This window comes from Geotrypetes seraphini, chromosome 5 (assembly GCF_902459505.1).
Source record: "Geotrypetes seraphini chromosome 5, aGeoSer1.1, whole genome shotgun sequence".
Lineage (NCBI taxonomy): Eukaryota > Metazoa > Chordata > Amphibia > Gymnophiona > Dermophiidae > Geotrypetes > Geotrypetes seraphini.
Genome location: NC_047088.1, coordinates 209,884,183 through 209,907,460, shown reverse-complemented (window position 1 = coordinate 209,907,460; position 23,278 = coordinate 209,884,183). Strand labels below are relative to the sequence as shown.

The 23,278-nt window shown below is 40.1% G+C and overlaps 1 protein-coding gene across 7 annotated transcripts in view; it reads right to left on the bottom strand.

Annotated features, from left to right (window-relative positions):
• Positions 1–4,338: 4,338 nt before the first annotated feature.
• Positions 4,339–23,278, bottom strand: part of FIGN (fidgetin, microtubule severing factor) — a 362,039-nt gene continuing 343,099 nt past the window's right edge. For 5 of the 7 annotated variants that reach the window (XM_033946805.1, XM_033946803.1, XM_033946808.1 and 2 more), the window contains one exon: positions 4,339–8,427. In XM_033946805.1, the coding sequence (XP_033802696.1) occupies positions 6,179–8,419 (2,241 nt within the window). In that variant the 5' untranslated portion in view covers positions 8,420–8,427 and the 3' untranslated portion in view covers positions 4,339–6,178. Of the gene's footprint in view, positions 8,428–8,844; positions 9,101–20,754; positions 20,795–23,278 lie in introns of those variants that run through there. The other 2 variants (XM_033946802.1, XM_033946809.1) reach the window with 2 other exon arrangements.

The window sequence follows — 23,278 nt, the reverse complement described above, 5'->3', positions numbered from 1 at the left end:
AATTTTATTTTCTTCAAGGCCTGAAGAGAGCTTTGGTTTGTCACACAGTTCTAAATCCTAGACATAGATGCTGGACTGTATGCTTTAGCCTAACAACCAACAGGGATATGATATTAAGCAGTGGATATCACAGCTCAAGTTACCCATTACACTGCATTTTCAATTAGGGCAAATGGTTGCACGATTGAAAAAAAAAAAAATAGTGGAGGAAATGACATTTCTCTTTATATGCCAAAGGTAGGTAGGATACACAGGAGCAGCAAGTCTGGAAAGGAATAGGATTTAATTATGCAATGCAAAAGAAGACCCCCGTGGTACAATAATCAAGTTTCTATTCCAATAATATAAGGAATGATCAGACTAGGAAATGATTTGGACAGAGTAGCAGTAATTTTGATCTCTCTCTCTACATATATATATATATAATTTTATGATCTCTCTTGAAGCAAAGAGGATAAAAGTCATATTTTATTTATAATTTAATTAAGACTTTGTATGCTACTTGATCAAGACTTTGGGCTCCTTTTACAAAGGTACGTGAGGGCCTTAATGCGCGGAATAACACACGCTTAAAATGCCACGCGTGCTAGCCGCTACCGCCTCCTCTTCTGTAGGCAGTAGTTTTTCGGGTAGCGCATGCTATAGCACGTGCTAATCCGGTGCGTGCACTAAAAACGCTAGCACATCTTTGTAAACGGAGTCCTTTATTATCTATAAAGCTCACATCAGTAAATCTGACTGGATCCAATGAAATGTGATGGGCATGTGCCAGAATAAGAGTTTGGAACAAACCACAGTATATACCTCATTCCTGATGTATTCTCATCACTGAATGTTATAGAATTCATTTCTCATCTTAATCCGACTAGGAATTGATGGGGATTTTACATTGATCTTGCCATTAACCAAGCTTTGAAGATTAGGGGGACAAGTTACACACAATGTAACAAGAGTGAAAAGGTGCATATATTAGAAAGAGAAAAAATCACTCCATAGACCTGTTCAAAGAGTAAAGTTGTATGAATGATGTAACTCAGTTCACCAAAACTTGCTCAGAATCAAGGAGGGGAAAACTGGGGCGAGCCCCAGAAAAACCACCTCACAGCCCAATCATCGCATGAAGGGTAAACAGAAGCATTATATCATTCCGTGTATGCTTTATATGTTGTAAAAAATGTTGACATTGAGCACTATAATGACTAGGTTGTTTTGTAGTCAAAGAACTAAGCAAACTTAACTTGCAGCTTGCGGGTTCCAACGTGCACGTTTCGATCCTGCCTCAGGGAACACACAGGATTAGGTGAAAAAACATGCGATAGGTACAGAGATTCAAGATGGACTATTGTCTCCCATATAGAAGCGCAAGAGGCGCGGGTTAACTGCTTTGAGAGGGGCTCGCCCCAGTTTTCCCCTCCTTGATTCTGAGCAAGTTTTGGTGAACTGAGTTACATCATTCATACAACTTTACTCTTTGAACAGGTCTATAGAGTGATTTTTTCTCTTTCTAATATATTAACCAAGCTTTAGCAGACACTGGATTTTGCAGGCACCTATTCCAGAAATTTACTACAAGAACATGTTATAGGGATTTATCAAATAATCTACTGTATTTTCCAATTTGAAGAGCAGTATACTTTCCATATACATGAAGATGCCGTGCACCATTTTAACAATGAAAACATTTAACTTGGATAGACTTGCCCAGTTTTCAAGCCGGGTTTCTGTTGAGGCGAGTTTCTGATTTGGTGAGCCACATAAAAGAAAATGGGCCAATTCTATAACTGTGCACAGCTTAGATGCCCAAATAGCATGGTCTGTGAGTCTATTCTTAAGAGCATTTACCCATGGGAATGGAGGAGTGGCTTGGTGGTTTGAGCTGCTACCCAGTACCCTGAGGTTGTGGGTTCAATCCCAGCGCCACTCCTTGTGACCCTGGGCAAGTCACTTAATCCTCCATTGTCCCAGGTGCCATAGTTAGATTGTGACATACAGGGAAACACTTAAAGTACCTGATTCCAATTTGCTGTAAATCATTCAGATATACATATAAGTAATATGCAAAATCAGCTTCACATTCTTATAGAATACTAGCATAAGTTGGCATAAGCTGGCATCAGCACCTTTAAAGTTAAGCACATGCACTTATGCCATGTCAATAGCAGGTGTAAATGTGTGCACATAAATGCAACAGTTATTTGCACAATTACAGTATTCTGTAAATTAAGCACATGAACATTGCCCCCCACCTTTGTCCCACTCTTGCTCTTCCCCTGTGAATTTCTCCTTCAATTTATATGCTAAGGCAATCATACACATACATTATAGAATATTGTTAAACCTGTGGCTAAGCATTTACATGCGTAAGTGCAACATAAGTGCTTGCAGTCTTTAACTTGCGTGCATAATCGGTGCCTAATTTTAGGTGGACCTTTAATAGAATGAAGGGATATGACATTTATCTGGACTTGAGTAGAATGTAAACTCAACTAAGAATAGCAAACACAAGAGCCCTTTTACTAAAGTTGTGGCAAAAGTGACCTTAGTGTGCTCATATTGCAGGTCTTCTCCTTGCGCCAAGGCCACTTTTGCCGCAGCCAGAAATAGGCAGATTTCCCTATTTCCAAAATGAATGACCATGCGCTAACTGTGCAATTAGTGCTCAGCCTTAAACATATCACCATGTGAACCCCTTTCTGCCACCCATTTTGTAGGTGGTAAGGACTCCTGCACTAACCCCACACTAATCAGTTTACACATGGCAATGCCTCATGTGCTAACTGATTAGAGCTGCCATACCCCCTCTTTACCCTCTAATACACCCTTTTCCCAGAAAATTAAAAATATATTTTAGCAGGTGGCCACATGCAAATTGGCCATTCTACCACAGGACGCAAATGCATGTCCCACGGTAAGCCTTGCTTAATGTGTGGTAAGCGCAAGTTACCGCTTACTGTAGTTTAATAAGAGGACCTCATTGTGTGTAAAATTGAGTTGCTTTTAATTAAACTGTCTTCGTAACCTAAGGATCAATTGGGTAAGCAAACATTTCTGCATTGTAACAGAAGCATCGCAGAAGTCTGCAGTTTTCAGAATATTTTTAGTATCCGCATTTTAAATCTGCAAATAACTCTCCAGCATGTAGACAAAGTCTTGAATTTTAACAATTCAATATACTATGAAAAGGGAAACATAAAATGATGCAAATCTGCCTTCATTTTGGAACTAAGTAATACAGTCGCTAAAAGCTTTTGTGTTGGTAGACTAGGTTAATTGACATTCATTAGCTCTTTACAGACCTCACAATTGAAGCAAAAGGAAATGACTAGCTTTTGAGATTCTGATACTGTCAGGCTTGCTTCCAGTATCCTGTCTATATTGCTCCAACCGTAGGACCCAAACTCCAACAGAGATGAATAATAATCATCTTGCTGCAAATCCATCTGCTACAGCAATGGACAAGTAAATGATAGATGATAAGAGCAGTTAAGTTAGTTCCGCCTGGGAAATGGAGAGCTTTACCTCCCTGATAGTCTTCTTTCTTTATACCTTAAAGCCTAAATATTTTGACTCAAGTCCATATGGGATCCCTAAGTGGGCTGCATATTTGCTAAAATGGCTGTCAAGGTACTATAAATATGACATGTTTTAAGTGTTTAGGTCTTAAGTATATTATTATCAAAACAGTTCTAAAGCTGGAAGTCAAAATTTCTATCTACAATTTCATTTAATTACTTTAGATAAATGTTAAAAAATATACATAGTGCAGTCTTATATTTGGCATTAATTGTATTAGAGACAAGAAAATTGATGATTTTATGGATTGATTCAAAATAGTTTAAAATTAGTGTTATTTCATCCATCGTTCCATAATAATGACATCTTTGATCAACACATGTTGATGAGAACCGAAAAGGGTCAGCACTTTGCAAGAATGAATCTGTTGGTGAGATAAATATGAACCAAAAATAAAATAAAATAAATGCAATTAGAATAAAAATGCGGAAGAAAAGCTTAAAAATCCAAACGTTTCCTCTGTGATCTACCAGAATGAAAATAAGTAATGTCCCCTTAATAGAAGGCACCATTTTTATAATGTGATTTGAACATTGAAACAGTTTTAATTAATCAAGAATGTTTAAGATGAAATCCTTGTTTAAGTGAAAGAAGAAAAATATAAGGAGAAAGGTTGTTTTAAAAATTCTAGCAATTTCCTGAAATCCCTCATTAGCTTAACGTTTGTATGTGAAAGCTGGTACAAATATTTGAAAAGACAAATGATGTATCTTGCAGGTATTTCTTTTAATGGAGATAGTCAATGCATTTAACTTTTTTGCACGCTACATGAGAAGAAATGTTAAATGTTAGTACTTTGCAACAGTTTTTTTTTTTTTTAATCATCCCTGTAAAATAAACAAGCAAAATTATATTGAAAAAGACAAGGTTTTTCAGCTCAGGACAAGTTTTGGGACAGCTGCAGCCTACCCCTATTCCTGTTCAGAGACATTATCCCACTTCAATCAGCTGTCATGAAAAGAGATGCGCATAAATCATTGAAGGATAAAAAAGAAGATAGGAGGGGGAGGAGGGATTTTTGAACAAAATGCCACACATGCCAGCCAGTCTTTCTACAAAGAAAACTCAATAGCATATGCACTGGTAAGGAGAAAAGTTCACAGAAATTTGACCAGAGAAAAAAACAGAAGTTCCTAGTATCTATTCTGGCAGCATAGCACACCTATGTAGTTGATTTTTTCCCCTCCTATAGTCTATTTGGTTTCCAAAGAGAATTGTTATAAAACTGACATAGAAGTAACAAAGGGTACACTCAGTCTGGATTATCTTAATGATAAATGAAGATTATACAGAAAACAATGGAACAAATTATGCACACAATAAATCAAGTCCCTTCAGTTTTGGGGGGAGGGGGAGACAAAATGAAACAAACCATTAACATAATATGAAGAACATTGTTTTATACGTAGGTGCTGTATACTGTTTAAATGTAAGCAGCTCTCTCAACCCATAAACTGCATCACTGACCTAGGAATATTTTTTCCAACGTTCCTTGTCCAAGTAACCTAAAATCTATAACTATAACCAATCAAATGCATTAATAGTCATAGCTTATAGGTAATGTGCCTTTTAGAGTAATGCCAAATCATCTATTTTAATGTTTCACCTTATCGAATGTGTTTCTCTTTTTATTTGTTCACTTTCAGGGAACTGTACTGTGTCGTGTAAGTGTCAGGGCACGCTGTATTGAGAACTTAATAATTTACTGAGATAAAAGAATTCCATTTGGATCTCAAAACGGGTTAAACCACGGACAAAAATCCTTCCTTTACTAATTTAATCTGCAAAGGTTCAGCCACATCACTTCTGAATTATCCGGAATACATTCAAAGTAATTTTCCTTAACCATGTTCCAAATTGTTGAGGTAAACATACATATTAATATAAAATAACACTGAAACCTAGTTTATAACTCTCAGCAGTACGCAGTGCTTTCAACACATTCCTTTGAGGTACTGTACTAATCAAAATCACTTTCCTGAGTTTTGGCAGACAGAATGTTAAAAGAAAAGAACTGCAGAAATCAAGGTCCAGATTACCGTTACCCTGTTGTAACTGCTCTTAGTTTAACACTGCTGAACAGACAGGACTGAGGAATACTGTTGCTTTTAGAATGGCAAAAATCTGGTTCTCTGTCTCTCAACACAACCGTTCATCTCTTTAGTCCAATAATGTTTGAAGTTAAAGCTCTTTATATTAGCACATGCCACCAATGTAATTGTGAGGCAAACAAAAAAAATAAAGCACCACTTCAGGCACTTGACAGCAACTAAATCTCAAGAACAGCAGAATGGAATCAACAGACAGGGTTCATGTCCTTCTGAAATCAACCCACTTGTACCTTGCTCTTGGTGAGCGTCGTCTAGTTGGAACAGAATTGAGCATCAACATATGCTCTCTGCCATCTGTGGCTTTTTTTTTTTTTTTCATATCAGCAGCTCTTGTTTGATGCACTCTTCCCTCAAGTCTACCCTGACTCTTCAGATACAAGGTTATCGTAGTCCTCTCGGCACCCTCTGCAATTTTAGACACGATTGAAAAGGGTTCTAGTCCCCCATTTACCACGTTTTGTATGTATCAACATTCATTACAACTTTTAAAAGCATTACTGGCTGCAACCAAACATCTTGTTCCATTCAATATATGTGTCAAGCTCTTTTTGAGATATGCTAGGTTGAATCTTGCAGAAAGCATTTTCAAAATCTTGATATGTGACTGGTCTTAACTGACTGGGTATAATGGCTGAAAGGTTTGTAGTTGGCATGGCATGGAGTGGACCTACCACTGCTTCCTGACATAAACGAACTACATCCAGTCCAGAAAATCCTTCTGTGCGCTGGACAAGCAAGGTAACCTCCTTATCATTGAGACAATAATTGTGCTGTGAAAGCAGTTGTACTATTATGTGGTGTCTCGCCGTGCTGTCAGGAAGTGGAATTAAAAGTCTTTTCATGAAGTACCTACGGAGAGATTCATCTATATCTTCAGGTTTACTTGTGGCACATATTACAACTATTTGGTCCTCAGCAGAAGATAGTACAGTGTCTAGCTGCATAAGGAACTCTGTTCTCATCCGACTTACTGGACTGTGTTCTTCACTGACTTGCGATGAAAGAAGAATTTCAATGTCACTAACGAAAATCACTGATGGCTGACGACATCTTGCCACCAGAAAGGAGGCATGAACAATTTTCTCTCCTTCCGCAATCCACTTTGTGACAAGGCCAGAGCCATTGATTTTAAAAAATGTGGCACCCAGCTGACTAGCTATACATCTGCCTAGCAGTGTTTTGCCCGTTCCCCGTGGTCCAAACAAAAGGATGCTCCGAGGTAGAGCACTCAGCCCAGTGAATGCATCTGACCTCAGAACTGGCCATAAAACCTCTTCTTTCATAACAGCCTTTACTAGATCTAGGCCAGCAATGTCATTCCAGTCCACTGGTGGTCCCTGGTTAATAATCTCATTAGTTACAATGTCAATGAGGTGTGTGTCAGTATTCTTCAGCTGTTCTTCTACAGAATTGTTGGATGAGGTAGCTGCACGAATTCCTGGGCCTTGTAGAGGGTGAGGAAGGAGCTGCCTGTGTTCATCATTATGTTCATTCATTACTGGGGAAGTATACTTCCCAAAAGATTCACTTGTTCTCGATCCTAATGAATTTTTAGCAGTGCTATAAGATGGAGGTGTTAGAGCTCTAGTGGATTGGCTGCTGAATTTTCTTTGCTGTTCAGAGGACATCAACTGCTTTGTAGGCTTAAATGCTAAGGATGTTGCCTCTGAATTTCTGTCAAAGCCATTTCCCCTGTTTGAGTTTGAAATGCTGTTCTCTGGCATTCTGTACATTGGACTCTGTGTAGATCTCTGTTGGCCATAGTTATAATTTCCATAACTAGAATCCATTTCCCCTTGCCCAGCCATATAGAAAGCTTTCCTTTTCAAAGAACTGACTGAATTATTACTCAGAGCTGATGGTGCAATTGGTGTCAAACCATGACTCTGGTAAGTGTAACCCGGTACAGTCGTTGGAGGCAGAGGTGTAGGAGCAGGAATTCCTGAAGGCAGATATGCTGAAGGAGGAGGTGCACCACCTGGACTGTACCCAGGACCGACAGAAGTTTGAGGAGGATAGCTGGCAGATGGGTAGTTGTAAGTGGAGAGACTTGAAGTCCCATTGTAGCCAGAAACTAGAGTTGGTGGTGGTGGAGGTGGTGGTGGCTGCAACAGTCCCGAGCTATGTAAGGGTGACGGATGAGGTGATGGAAGTGCAGGTGCTGATTGGCTGCTGTAACTTGTATGCAGGTAGGATCCATTGTATCCTGTGGCATATTCCTGAGATGAGAGTCCCGAATGAAGGCTGGACACTGTGTGACTTCCGCAAGTACTGCTAGAGTAACTAGGTTCTGTGAGATTGCTAGCCACACCTGGTGAACTTCCTATGCTGGCTGACACGTCTGCAGCAGGGAGAGCTGCACTAACTCCAGCTTTCCCAGCAGTGATTACATCTGCAACACAGTTCATCGGATAAACACTGTCTGAGCTCAAAGAACTCTGCCATGATTCACTTTCATTTTTTCGACCATTCACCAGACCCGATGGTGTCTCAGCATAATTACTAAGAACAGGCCGTTCGATGGGACCTTCTAAAATCCCAGAATACTTTTCTGCATATTTTTTCAACAGGTTAGAGGCAGTCAATGCAGAAATATCATCATTGGCCCATGCATACTGATAGGTACGCTGCAAGTGGCCACGGTATGCTTCTACTTTATGAGCTGGAGACCTGGTGGTTGAGGTGATATCAAAGTGTTGTTCTGGCCATTGTGCATGCTCTGGCGTCCACTGCATTTTCAAGCCTGCAGTTTAAAGCAAAAAAAAAAAAAAAAGTCACAAAACGTTGTCTAAAGTTGTTGAAAAGTATATATATAATTCTTATTTTAACAACACAAATCGTAGTTCACTGATGTATTTGCATTTTTAAACAGATAATTTAATAAATTTTATATGTACTTTTTCCTAAAAGTGAACAAAATATTGAAAAAGTTAATATGCAGAAAGATTAGGAAATATAAGTCATTTGAATATGAAATAATATTTTATCTGCTGCAGATAATTAAATAAAAATCTGCATGTTTTAAATGCTCTCAAGTGTGAAATGGGTTTCCCTGAGTGAAAAAAGCCAACTCTTCTGTCTTTTCACATCACAGTTTCAGTTTTATACTTTCACCAATATAAAACTATGAGACACAGCTGACAAATCACATCTAGGATACCTCTCTTATTTGGTACTGAGCACCTAGTTAGCACAGTATAATGCGCCCTGCGCAGAGCAATATGACACAGACATAGCAGGTCATTCCATAATCCAACTCTCATCTAAAGCCGTCCACGACTGTTTCAAATCTGCTTCGTGGAGTGCAGCAAAGCAATCTCCCAGGCAGCGCTCCGTTGCTTTCATCACACAAAGCTTACAACTCAGTATGAATTACAACTGGCTCCTTTCTGCCTCTCAGTTCTGTTGTGGAGGCTCTGGAAAAAAAAAAACAAGCGCCATTTGACTGTCCATCTCCGGGCTCTCTTTCTTCCTTCCCCCCTCCTCACCTCCCCCACAACTTCATTTTTCTCATAGCCTCCAGGGTATTGGGGGTGGGGGGTGAGGTGGAACAAAACAAAACCTTGCACCACTAAACACTGCAATCTTCTGCTGGAAAAACCTGGCAGCTATACAGCTCTATAATTTTAAGATAAACATCAGGAGATTACAGTTAAATCACAATCATCTACAATCTTATTAATTGACCTATCGGTAATACAATTTTCTATAATCCATGTTACATACCAAAAGCTATGTATAAACTGTAAGCTACCTTTTTCATCAATTCTTACCTGTGCCTAGCAAGTACGGTACACTATAAAATTTGCCATAAGCAACCTTAATCCTACTCATATTACCAAAAGTGATATTCACAAACAGGCTAGTGGCCTCTGGCATAGATTCTGTGAAGGAAGTCCTAATTTAAATGTAGCATCTGTGACACTATCCTCCTGAATTATTACAGTTTTGACAGGTCTTGCTACCTCCTCTTCCTTCAGTCCTTCTGGCTCTTCATTCCCTGATGCTGGCCTCAGATGCAGCCAGCTTGGCCTCACTAAACTAAACTTAGCACAGGAAAGCTTTCTAACAGAATAGCATGTTGATTCTCTCCTGATTCTCTGTCCCTTGTTTGCAAAAACCACTGCACCAGACTCTGGAAGTTAATTAACAGGATGATGCTGTGCTAATTGTGTTAATTTACAAGGTTTTAGTCAAAGAGAGTCATGCCAGGGCTGGTACTGCTGTCATGCTTCCAACTTAATGATTTAGAAATACTCAAAATAAGGTGGGAAGGATTGCGGTAATTACACAATAAATGAATAAAGCAGCGGGGTTCATTTGCAAATATATGTTATTGGAAATTATACTAATCTGCATTCAACAGCTTTATTCTCATACAACTATTCTTTAAGATTTGTACCAGTTTCCATTTATAAATAATATATTTTAATTAAAAAGGAGGATAACAGTACTACAATAGTACGTTAACACAAATATTAAAGGCTATCGTTTCTTTCCTCATGAATACATTGACCATCGATTGTGGAGATTTTAAAATATTGTGTGGTCCAGCGGTTGTATCAATCATGTTTCTATAACAACCAATGGAACATATTTGCATGTAAAGAGTAATTTTATCACAGGGCCACCTATGTTTCTTTATAGAATTCTAGGATGAGTGGCACAAAACACGCCTAAATTTAAAGGCACAATCACTGATCCCAGGCATACAGTATGGTCGGTGTAAATGTTCACAACGCTTAAAATGGACTCAGTTCTGTAAATGGCATCCAAATTTGGAGACTGGTAAAAATTAATACTAAGTGCCATTCTGTAAATGGCAACTAGAGTTGGGTGCTGTTTATAGAATCATGTTTGGTACCGTGATCTGCATCCAAATTTAGGCCCACCAAAACTTAGGCCCTCTTTCACTAAGGTGCACTAACTGATTAGCGTGCGCTAATTGATTTAGCATGCGCTAAACACTAATGTGTGCATGTTAGTATATGGACGTGTTAGTGTTTAGCACACGCTAATCGGTTAGCGCACCTTAGTAAAAGAGGGGGTTAGTGTAAATTCTCATGCCTAAATTTGCCACAGATCCCCTGAATTCTATACTTTGTGCGAATTTGTGCAAATGCCCCCCCAATCCGCCCATGTTCCTCCCATGGTTGCATCCCTTTTTTTGGATTAAATGTGTATGCAAATTTTAATTAATGCCAATTAGTACTGAAAATTATCATCTAATTATCAGTGCTAATTGACATATTTTTCAATTAAATTGCACACCCAAATTTGCACATGCAATTTTGAGCAATATATATAGAATTAGAACAAATGTGTGTAAATTATAGAATGCTATAATCTACATGCATATTTGCATGTTACAATCGTGGTTTGTCTAACCTCTACCCTTATGCATACCTATGAGCCAAGTACACGCCATCAAAACAAGGTTAATAATTTTCCATTAGTCAGTATTCTCTAAGAAGTCACATGCATAAATGTCTACCATACTGCCATTTGCATATGTTCCTGCTGTCTATAGCTAGGTGGCTCAATATAAAATACCCCAGTGCCAGATGTGCACATCTATTTAACCATGTGTTCACAGAAAATGTATGAATAAATTAATATCCCTCTTTGACATAGAACTCAGAGATCAGAATTGAGTCATCCAGGTCAGGAAGTACTCACACCTTGTAGCATTTTAGAAAAGGATCTGTTAACATAGATTGTACATGTATTTGCCGGCACGTACAGCAGGAGCAGTCATCTTAGAAGTGTACATGTGAAAGAAGTCAACAAGGGAACCGTGGCAACGCACACATGCAAGCTAGTTTTTTTGCCACTATACCTGTATGTCAGCACTTACACATGTATGTTAGCTATTTTGCAAACCTCATATGTGTGAATGCTGTTAAATACAGAATAGTCCAGACACATAGATCAATATAATGTACACATATCAACTGGAGATTGCAAATATATCCTTAGACATGTATCACCTGGGCAACTGAACATATACTCTATTCTTCTTGGAACCTCAGAAAGTCGTGCAGTAGTGTAATATGCACGAGCAGACTTCCTCACTGGTTCCTGTTTTTAAACTTTTTTTTATATAAATTTTTTGTGGGTTTTTTTTTTTCCAATTTATCTTTTATCTTTCATTTCTTTCTTCTTATCTTATGTATATATGTGTAAATATTTTACTTATCTTCATATTTCATATTGCAAACTGGCTTTTTCCAAATACTCTGCTCACCCCTTCCATACTTAACAGCAAATCATATTTAAAACCTATCTTCCTAATATTTGGCTATACCAATGTTACCTTAGTGGAATACAGCAGAGCTGGAGCAAACTAGAAGACGCCGACAGGCTTCATTTAAAATGGCCACGGCATGGGTAAGATGAAAATTTAAATATAGCAGTGACGCGCTGCCTAAAACATCAACCCCACACGTTTAGGGGAAGATATCCCCAAAGGCGCGCCTCCTTCTTAGTCAGTGAGAGCCATCCAATCAGCGCTGTCATTCAGGCTTTGCGGGGCTAAGGTGTTAAGAGTAAATATCCAGCAAAGTTCTTTCAAATTTAAAATCTTTTCATAATTCCCACCCTCCCAACCCACTTCGACTGAATCAATAACACGCCAGCGCAAATCATGCAAAGAGAAATTCATTAAGATCCAATGCCTAACTAAAAGTGCGGCTTCATTTATAGTGTGCACTCTTGATTTGTGTTCATTTAGTCTCAATTTCACCGGACATGTAGTACGTCCAATGTACAGCTTGTTACAAGGACATTGTACCATGTAGATCACACAAGCTACCATGTAGATACAGAAGCCACAATCTCTATTTACCTAATTGGAAGGGGGAATAAACCACAGGGGATTGCAAGACTTTGCCTAAACAAGTATTTTTGAAGAACCAATAAGCACTAGGGAGCAGCTGTGTATTACCATGTGCATTCCTTTTAAGAAGTGAGGAGTACACATGCAGATTTTTGACCTGCCCAGCTCATACCCAAACCACACCCCTAATATGTCTCCTTGCAATTTCTGCGTATTACGGACATCCACATCTAAACAAAGCCCTCTTTAATATATATATAATTTCATCCATTTATAGATGGATGAAATTTTCGTATCTAAATGCTGGATTTCCATGTAGAAATTGTGAACAAAGCTTCTAAAATAATCTCTTAAATGTAAAGCTCTTTACATTATTTTTTTTCTCTTGTTACCGGTGGTTAAGTGCTGCAAAGTCCTCATGGGTGAAAAATACGCAAGATCTAAAATCTTTTTCAAAACTGTAGCAATATAGGGCTCAGTTTACAAAGGTGCACTAAGCGTTTTAGCGCGCATTTAGCATGCGCTAAATCAGCGCATGCACTAACCGCTAACACATCCATAGGATAACATGCACACATTAGTATTTAGCGCGTGTTTAGCGCGTAATAATATTTATCACGCGCTACAAATCATAGTGCACCTTAATAAAAGAGGGGGATAGTAATATTGCAGATGACTGAATATAAAAGACTTGCATGGTCCATCCAGTGAGTGAGGTAGTGAGGGTAGGAGACACTCAGGGCGGTGGTGGCCCTCACAACCTCCTCTCTGCCTCCCCCCACTCTTTCCATGCCAATCCCCCTGCTTCTTCTGTGCCCCCATGCCACACTCGCACCCTCCCTTCCCACCCTGTATCTCTTTAAATCTTCACTAGCGTGAACAGCTTCTCCAGCCTGCTGCTCGCTCTGGCATTCACTTTCCCTCTGACATCACTTCCTGACCCATGACTCGGAAGTGATTTCAGAATGAGCCAGGCCGGCACAAGCAGTGGGCTAGAGTAGTTGCTTACGCTGGCAAAGATTTTAAAGAGGTACGGAGGCAGGGAAGGGAGGGCGCAAATGTGGCATGTGGAGGTGAAGAGGTGCCAGCACCCCCACCAAGATAGCACCCAGGGCGGTCCACACCCCTGCCCCCTTACTACACCACAGCATCCAGTCTACCTAACAAGATAAACTCATAGCATATGGTGTGATGAGATACTACATATGCATACTTGATCTTGATTGGTCCTTGCCATTTTCAAGGAACAGATCGTAGAAGTCAGCCCAGCACTGGTCTTCCTCCTTAACTACTGGAGCTGCCATCAAAACCCCACTCCAGCTCATCCAGGTTTGTCCAGCCATGATCAGGGCACAGACCATAAAAATCTGCCCGGCACTGACCTTGCTCTCAAACTATGGAAGCTGAATTTGTCCAACAATGATCAAGTTTCAAGTTATTTGTAGCTTGATATACTGACCATCACAAGTATCTGATCAGTTTACAAAAATAGAAATTAAAAATATATTTAAAATTGCTTAAATTGAAATAAATTTTTTTAAAAAAATGGGGTGGGGGTGGGGAATTGAGGCCAAGACAAGGACATAACTGAAACGGGTAGCCCAACACTGGCTTTATTTTCCTATTACTGGTGTTGTCAACTAAGCACCACTAATTCTGTTTGGTTAGGTTTGTTTGGTTCCATTCTCTTTCCATATAGGATTCCTTTGTGTTTATCATACACAATTTTGAATTCTGTTGCTGAACAGCTTCACCACCTCCTGCAGAAGGGCATGCCAAGTATCTACCACCCTTTTAATAAAAAAGTACTTCCTGTTATTCCTGTATCAGCTCACCTTGTAATCTCAATTCATGTTTTCTGCTTGTACCACCTTTCTGTCTCTGGGTTTAACAAACTAGCCATTCTAGAGAGCTCACATTGATTATATTTTATGCTGGAAATTTTTAAAGCAAACCATACTGAATCAACTTCAAATTATCAATATCTTAAATATCTTAATGTCAAGGGATTTAATGCAAGCTTTTAAAAAGAAAGGGGATAATGATACCTAAAGCATATACAAAATCATTAGTCTTTTAAATTATCTGTAAGGTACTTTTGCTGTTGTAAAGTTACTGAACAAGAGGGGTTCAAGTTGCCTTGGTAAATGTAACAGCTTCAGTAGGTTGATGGCTTAGCAGATGCATGTGAGGTGCCATGAACAAACTCGGAAACATTCTACCATATGCAGCAAGAAAGTTAAAGGAAAATAGGGATCAGCAGAGTCCTTCCTATTTGAAGAAAACATAATTGAGGAAACGCTAGCAAAGTAGTTAATGAGGATGCTTTGGGCATAATGTCATTACAGCACAGTAAAAGGAAGCTGTGCTTACAAGAAATTAAGAAAGACAGCTTTAAACATGGAAGTCTAGCTCATGTATCTCTAGATATGCTCTACATCTTAAATTGAAATACGAAGGGGTGCTGAAAAGTTCTCAGCCAAACCAAAAAGAGAATGACATGGATATGGTTCAATCAATGATCTGAAACAATGTCAAAACATAGAATTTTGTACCTGCAAGTTGACACTTAACAAAATAAGATAACACTCTTTTCAGCTACAGAGGCAAAATAACACTCAAAATTTAGGATGATGGTTGGGCTGAGAACTTTTCAGCACCCCCTTTGTAAACTGAGGCAATATTTAAAAAATACTTTTTCAAACTGTTTCTACTACTACTACTACTACTTATCACTCATACGTATAGTGCTGAAAGGCATGCACGTGCTGTAGATTTCCACATTTATAGACGGTTCCTGCTCGAAAGAGCTTACAATCTAACTTGAACAGACAGAAATGACATATAAGGTTGAGGATGCAGAACATAAGGTGAAAGGAGTTAGGAGTCGCAAGCACTCTCAAAAAGTTGGCTTTTAACTGGACCTTGAACACTGTCAGAGACGGATCCAGCCATAGGAATTTGGGCAGCTTGTTCCAAGCATACGGTACAGCAAGGCAGAAGGGACAGAGTCTGGAGTTGGCAGTTGAATAGAAGGGCACAGCTAAGAGGGACTTATCAGATGAGCAGAGATTGGGGGGGGAGGGGGGATCATAGGGGACGATAAGAGTGAGTGCATTTGTAGATCAGTAAGAGGAGTTTGAATTGTATTCATAAATAGTAGTCCAAATATATATACATATACATATACTAGTCTTTAAGCCTGTTACATTAACGGGTGCTAGAATAGATGTGTCTGTCTGTCTGTGTTTCTTTATCTCTCTCTCCTTGGCCGCTGTCTGTGTCCTTCTGTCTCCCCCCACCCCCGAGCAAAGCTGTCTGCCCCTAGCACACACCTCCCCCCAAAGCAGCCCCCTTTCCCTCTCCCTAACTGTCTCTCCTTGGCCCTCTTCTGCCCCCCCAAAGCAAAGCTGTTTACCCTAAGCACACCCCTCCCCCCAAAGCAGCCCCCTTTCCCTCTCCCTGTCACTCCATGGCCCTTTCTGTCTTCCCCCCAGAGCAAAGTTGTCTGTTCCCAAAACACCTCCCACCCAAAGCAGCCCCCTTTCCTTCTCCCTATCGCTCCATGGCCCCTTCTGTCTCCCCCCAGCACACCTCTCCCCCAAAGCAGCCCCCTTTCCCTCTCCCTGTCTCTCCATGGCCCCTCCTGTCTTTGCCCCAGAGCAAAACTGTCTGTCCCCAGCACACCTCCCCCCCAAGCAGCCCCCTTTCCCTCTCCCTGTCTCTCCATGGCCCCTTCTGTCTCCTCCCAGCACACCCCTCCCCCAAAGCAGCCCCCTTTCCCTCTCCCTGTCTCTCCATGGCCCCTTCTGTCTTCCCCCAAGAGCAAAACTATCTGTCCCCAGCACACCTCCCCCTCAAAGCAGACCCCTTTCCCTCTCCCTATTTCTCCATGGCCCCTTCTGTCTCCCCCCAGCACACCCCTCCCCCAAAGCAGACCCCTTTCCCTCTCCCTGTCTCTCCATGGCCCCTTCTGTCTTCACTCCAGAGCAAAACTATCTGTCCCCAGCACACTTCCCCCCCCAAAGCAGCCCCCTTTCCCTCTCCCTATCTCTCCATGGCCACTTCTGTCTCCCCTCAGCACACCCCCTTCCCCCAAAGCAGCCCCCTTTCTTTCTGGCCCCCTGTATTAATCGCCCTGCTTACCCTCCCTCCATCCCGGCGTCTTCTGGCCTGCTCCTCTTCAAAGCAGGCCACGATCGTGGTGGCCGGCCCCAGCGAACCTCGCAGGCTGCTCCCCAACCCGGAAGCACGCTCCCCCCGCCCCCCGACGCGATCCAGTGCGTCAGAGGGAATGTGCCACCGAGGCCGGAAAGCGGCCCACGAGGCCCGCCAAAGCCGGCCACGATCGCAGGCTGCCCCGAAGAGGAGGATCAGCGGCGGCAGCAGCAGCGGTGAGCGAGGGCGGGAGGTGTGTTTGAGCTTGCTTCAGGTTGGTGAGGTGAGGGCGGGAGGTGTGTTTGAGCTTGCTTCGGATTGGTGAGTGAGGGCGGGAAGAGGGGAGTGGCCAGAGTGATCCCTGCCTCCGTGTTCTAAAATGGAATGCGGCCACGGATCAGAAATCACAGCGGCAGGGATCACGAAGTTTCAAGAGCGCATGTGCGCTCTAGGGTTTTATTATATAGTTTATATATATATATATATATATATATATAGGGAAATGCATATATATTTATGTTGGAAAATTACATGTGTGTAGATTTTAGTGTAAGGATTTCCCATTCTGGATGGTTTTCATTTTCAAACTGTTTGCAACTTTCAGTTTTATTAATTAATGTGTCAGTTTCAAATAAATGTTTGCATAGAAAAGAAAGGTCAGACATGTTGTAGATTTTCCTTTTAATTGGACTACCTTAATACAGTATATTTGGAATTATCTGCACTATCTAAATGTGAAGCACCTTGAGCTTGGAATTTAAAAGTCAAGTAACCAAATCCCAAATCCAAATATAAATGGCTTCCAAGAGTTGCAGTATAATGCCTTTATTATATCTGCTGAAAGACCAAGTAGACTAACAGAGAAAAAATATTACTGTTTTGCAACTTCTCTAATATATTAAAAGGACAATATTCAAGTACAAGCTCTCTAAATCTGGACAGAAATGTCTACAATAAATCTGTATTTCTAATTATTAGTAGTTAATATTCACCAAACAATGAACTCTATTTATGAAGCTGTGTTAAGGTAATATCATGCTATTTGCTAATTAGCATGTATTAGTTGATAATAATGTGCATTATTTGCCAATAGTGCAGCTTAAATGTAGCAAATTTTACTGTGATGTGCATTAAATGATAATGAGCTGCAAAGCATGCCAATGTATACAAAGCAGCTCATTATTATGGAAAATGAATAACAGAGCTTGTATTTAACTTTGCAAGCTGTTCTGTTCACTAAAATCTGTTCTGTAACACTTCAAAAGGTGTTGTTATTAACTTTCTCCTGGGATCATAGGCCTGCTAATGCAAGAGCCACTGCTTCCATGGATGCTATAAAAGGGACTGTATAACTATTAAAAAAAAAAAATTACCCCTCACCCACTTATCCCTTTTTTTTTTTTTAAACCCTCTGCATTGACCAACTCCCCCATATGCCCTACTATTGAGACTTTATAAAGGATACCTTGGTGAACCTATTTCTTATTCCCATTCTCCTATTCCGTCATAAATTGAAGCACCCTGATCCTACCCCACATCTCCATGTTACATAATGCCCTGGTACCTGCTGGGGTATGAGTTAGGGGGAAGAAGTGATTCCCGGCTGCTTTTGCTTTGGAAGTCCCTGCCTACAAAATGGCACTCACAAGACCCTAGAGATAGTCTAACAGTACTACCATTAGGGATTAGGCAATCAATACCTTACCTAAGTACCAGTGGAGAGGATTGTAGGGAGAGAGCTGTGAATTGGCTTCAGGTGGGTCCCAGAAGCCCATTCATTTTGGAATTGGATTAAAAAAATTAGGGCTAGATATCCTTTTGATGGGTGGGGAGGGGGAGTTTTTCATTTTGAAGTTGGATTGGTGTCTGGGGTTTCAGATTGGGGTGGCAGTCATTTTTTAAGTTCTCTTTAAATTTTTGAAACAATACAAGGAAGAAAATGAAAAGAAATATTTTAAAAAAACTTCATTATACTATACTTCAATACTTAGGCAAGCAGCAAGAAAACTTAAATGTGCTCCTCATAACCCCGTTGTCTTTCCAGCTGACATCACTTCCTATGCAAGGAACCCAGAAGTGACATCAGTAGGAGAGATGACACGGTCATGAGGAGCAGGTTAAAGTTGTTGCTCGTGGCAGTGAACAACTAGAGGTATGGGGGATGGTAAAGGGGTACATGCATGGCGAGATGAAGCATGGGATGAGGTGCCGGCAGAGAGGAGGAGGGATATTGCTGCCCCTATCAACATAGCACCCAGGGAGGACCACCCCTCCCCTTACTACGACACTGGGCGCAGTGCTTACAGAATACCTCAATGAACTATTTACTGGCACCATATTGGCATTTATTAAGGCCACTTAACATATCCTTAGCACCAACTGATCAATTGAGTTACATGTGGAGTTACAGACTGTGCACAAAATTGTGAGTCTAACTGTAGGCACTATTTATACTCGTAGATTTCAGGGGATACTGAGCATTGTTTTAGTCAATGAAATGGTATATTTGGGATCTTAAAATTGATTTTATAAACTGAGTGCTGCACTTGTTAATAGGAGATTACTGAAGCAATGAAGAAAGAGTTTATAAGACACTATTGATTGAAAGATTCAGTGTATGACATCCCCTAACATGGAATAAGCTTCAATAAATAAACTACTGCGCTAGTTCTACGTGCGCTAGACCTTAACGCCAGCATTGAGCTGGCATTATTTTAGAAGCGTACTGAGCAGTTTAGTGAGCGGTAATTTCGTGCGTGCACTAAAAACGCTAGCGCGCCTTAGTAAAAGGAGCCCTTACAGCACAAACTAATCATTATTAAATTTTTGCGTATTCAATATGACGAGTCAGAATATCTAGGATAGCTCATGCTCAGCAGAAAGGATTTTATACAGTATTTCAAATCTACATAAAATTAACTTTTAAATGAATAAAGATCTTAAGGATGCATATAACACATTTCTCTTATTATCAGATTTGTTAACCATTTTCCACACCACAACATTTATTCATTTTATTTATTCAATATTTTAGCTCATCCTCCCTAAGGAGCTCAGAATGGGCTACAAATCAGGTACTCAAGCATTTTCCCTAACTGTCCCGGTGAGCCCATAGTCTGTCTAATGTACCTGGGGCAGTAGAGGATTAAGGGCCAGATTTTAAACCAACTACTTAAAGTTAGGTGGCAGCAGCTGCCCTACTGCCACCCAACTTAATTGGTTTAATTGCCCTTAATCAACATGATTAAGGGCACTTAAATAATCTCTTCCTCCCCAAAACACCAGCCAAGTATTCAGATCCCTGAAATGTTACGTAATCTTATTTGTACTCTAACTGTAATCTATTTGTTATATCACACAGTAACGTACAGTCAATTTAATATCCAATTTGCAAGTTCTTCCAGAATTAATCCAGGTACCTCTCCTCCCTTGTAACCAAAAGAAAAACAAAAAACCCCAAAACTGTTGTAACTTCACTGGAAATGTCCAGTTAGCTCTTTTGTAATCCGCCTTGAACTGCAAGGTATAGGCGGAATAGAAGTCTCTAATGTAATGTAATTTAATGATAAAAAAGTACAATAGGTGTGGTTAATGCCAGAAGTACTCTTAGGTGTCAGTAGGCACCTCTGTAGTTGTGATTCTTGTCAGATAGGCATGGGAAATGTAGGCCTCAAAAACCCTGGCCTACATTTCCACTGCCTCTCTGTAATGTATCCATGATTCTATAAATGCTGTCATCACATGATCTGACATGAAAATGGTGCCGTTTTTGTAGGCAGTGGCCAATCTCAGCACTGCTTATAGAAATCAAGCCTAGGTGGTTTGCCCCGGGTCACAAGGAGCAGCACAGGGTTTAAATCCTCAACCTCAGGGTGCTGAGGCTGTAGCTCTAATCACTAGACTACACTCTCCTCCACAAATTGCTTTATGTAATTGACTAAAGAACATTTTTTTCCCCAAGATTTGCAGGCTTAAATTACTATGTTCCAATTATCTAATTTAAATACTATAAAATGATTATTCCTTTTAAATCACATTCTTATTTGGTATGACTACACATTATAATGCACTTACTGTAAATGACTCTCTTTTTTTCAGGTTTTGGCTCATTTGCAAAACCAGCACTTTCAGCAACCATGAACGAGTGTCTAGCCAGGTTCTCATTAGTAGGTACAATTCATGTGCTTTGGCAATAAACAGTTGGACAAGCAGGTGGACAATTTAGACCTTAAGCAGAGAGAACATGACCCTCAATTTAGATGGCCTATTCAGGATACACACATGGAAAAACAAGCACATAAACATGTATATAACTTATATGTTTTAAAACTGTTTTTAGAAACACAGAAACATGATGGCAGATAAAAGCCAAATGGCCCATCTAGTCTTCCCATCCACAGTAACCATTATCTCTTTCTCTCTCTAAGAGATCCCACGTGCCTATTCTAGGCACTTCTGAATTCAGACAGTCTCTGTCTCCACCACCTCTTCTGGGAGACTGTTCCATGCATCTACCACCCTATCTGTAAAAAAAATATTTCCTTAGATTACTCCTGAGCTGAACTAAATGTAAAATGGAAGGGGGCACAGAGTGGGCATGTTGCGGGTAGTAGCTGTATGTCCCAAAAAGTACTCATTAGGATTTACACCTGTTTATTCCTATGAATAGGCACAGGAAATAATAGAAAGTGCCCTTTAACCATACTTTACTGGCTACCCCCTCCCCCCAATCCCATTATTTTCTCCAATACCAAAGTTCCCCACTTCTCCAATACCAAAATCTACAATGCCAAAGATTCTCCTCTCAATCAAAGCATCCTCTCCAATTCCTTCTGAGTTTATTCCCTTTCATCCTATGGCCCCTCATTCCATAGTTTCCTTTCAATTGACTTGCCTTCTGTGCATTTATTCCATGAAGGTATTAAATTTCTTTATCATATCTCCTTTCTCCCAACTTTTTAAGTCAGTCTTTATACAATTTTTGATAAAGACTACTGATCATTTTAGCAACTGCCCTCATCCTGTTTGTATCTTTTTGAAGGTGCAGTATCCAGAATTGTACACAATATTCTAAATGAGGTCTCACCAGAGTCTTATACAGAGGCAGCATCACCTCCTTTTTCCTATTGGCCATTTTTCTCCCTATGCACCCAAACATTCTTCTAACTTTTGCTGTTGCCATCGCCTTTTCTACTTGATAGGCCACCTTAAGATCACTGCCATATATGATCACACCCAAGTCCTACTCCTCTTTTGTGAACAAATGTTTTTTCACTTCCTAAACTGTACCATTCCCTCTGGTTTTTTTGCATCCTAAATGCACGACCCTGCAATTGTTAGCATTATCTCTCCAGCAGTAGGGAAGCGCGGCCAGTGCTGGACAGACTTTCAGTCTGTGTCTCACATATGGCAAGATAGACCAGAATTGACTTGAGTGGGCTTCAACAGAATCTCTACTAGTTGGGAAATATGGTCAGTGCTGGACTTTTATTGAGCCCAGAAAAGTGCCAAGGTGGATCAAATTCAAGTATGTGTATTTTCTACCATATTCACATTATCATAAATAAATAATAAAGAAAAGACTTAATATGAAAGACAATAAATTCTTTAGCTGCATTGTCACAGATAAATGGTTAAACATAGGTCTCATGAAGATACTTCTAAAGATGATTTTATAAGTTAGTGCTTAATTTTAAGGATCAATAATGCACCTGATTTATAGAATAGGAAGGAAAAAGCCTCATCAAGTTGCGAGCTTATATCAACTTGACTTTATCTGCTCTGACATTTCATCATAGGCAACCCCCCCCCTTCCTTTGGCTTGTCAAAAACATTAACCATTCAGTTGAAAAATTACTGGATTTTGGGTCGTCTGCAGGATGTATAACATCCTGTGAGCAACAATTCTTATTTGTGGAGAAACCAATTATATACTACCATTACTACTGCTACTTATCATTTCTACAGAGCTACTAGATGAACACAGTACATTAAAACATTCAAGAGACAGTCTCTGCTCAATAGAGCTAACAATCTCATCAGACAAACAGGACAAGTAGGGGATTAGCGAGTTTCTCAGGCACAGGTGCTTTACCAGTGAGTGAGGGTTAAGAGTTAAAAGCAAGCTCAAAAAAGTGGGCTTTTAGCCTGGATTTGAATACTGCTAAGGATGCAGATAAATTCACCTGTGGGTGGCATGGCATTTAGTATGTGCTAATCATTAACTGATTGCATCTACCAAGGGATCTTCAATGGAGGACTGGTCATAGTTTGTGGATCATTTTCTGTACTCTTACCAGAGATTCTACAGATTTCATGAATAACTTGCCTACAGTAGACATTGTGGATTGTTCGGAGGTTTGGCCGGTGATATTAAGCGTACAACCCTTTTATACAGTAATCCAGAAGATGAAACCTTACGAACAAGCTCACATTATTTGGATCATTTTTATCAACCACATCACACTCAGCATTGTTTATAGTACAATTAGCCACTACTGCAATAACAATGATTACTTTTTAAATGATGATCGTTTTCGTTCAACAGATTTCTGGAGTGGCAATGGGGGCTGCAATGGCCCCGCTGGTTGCAAATTTA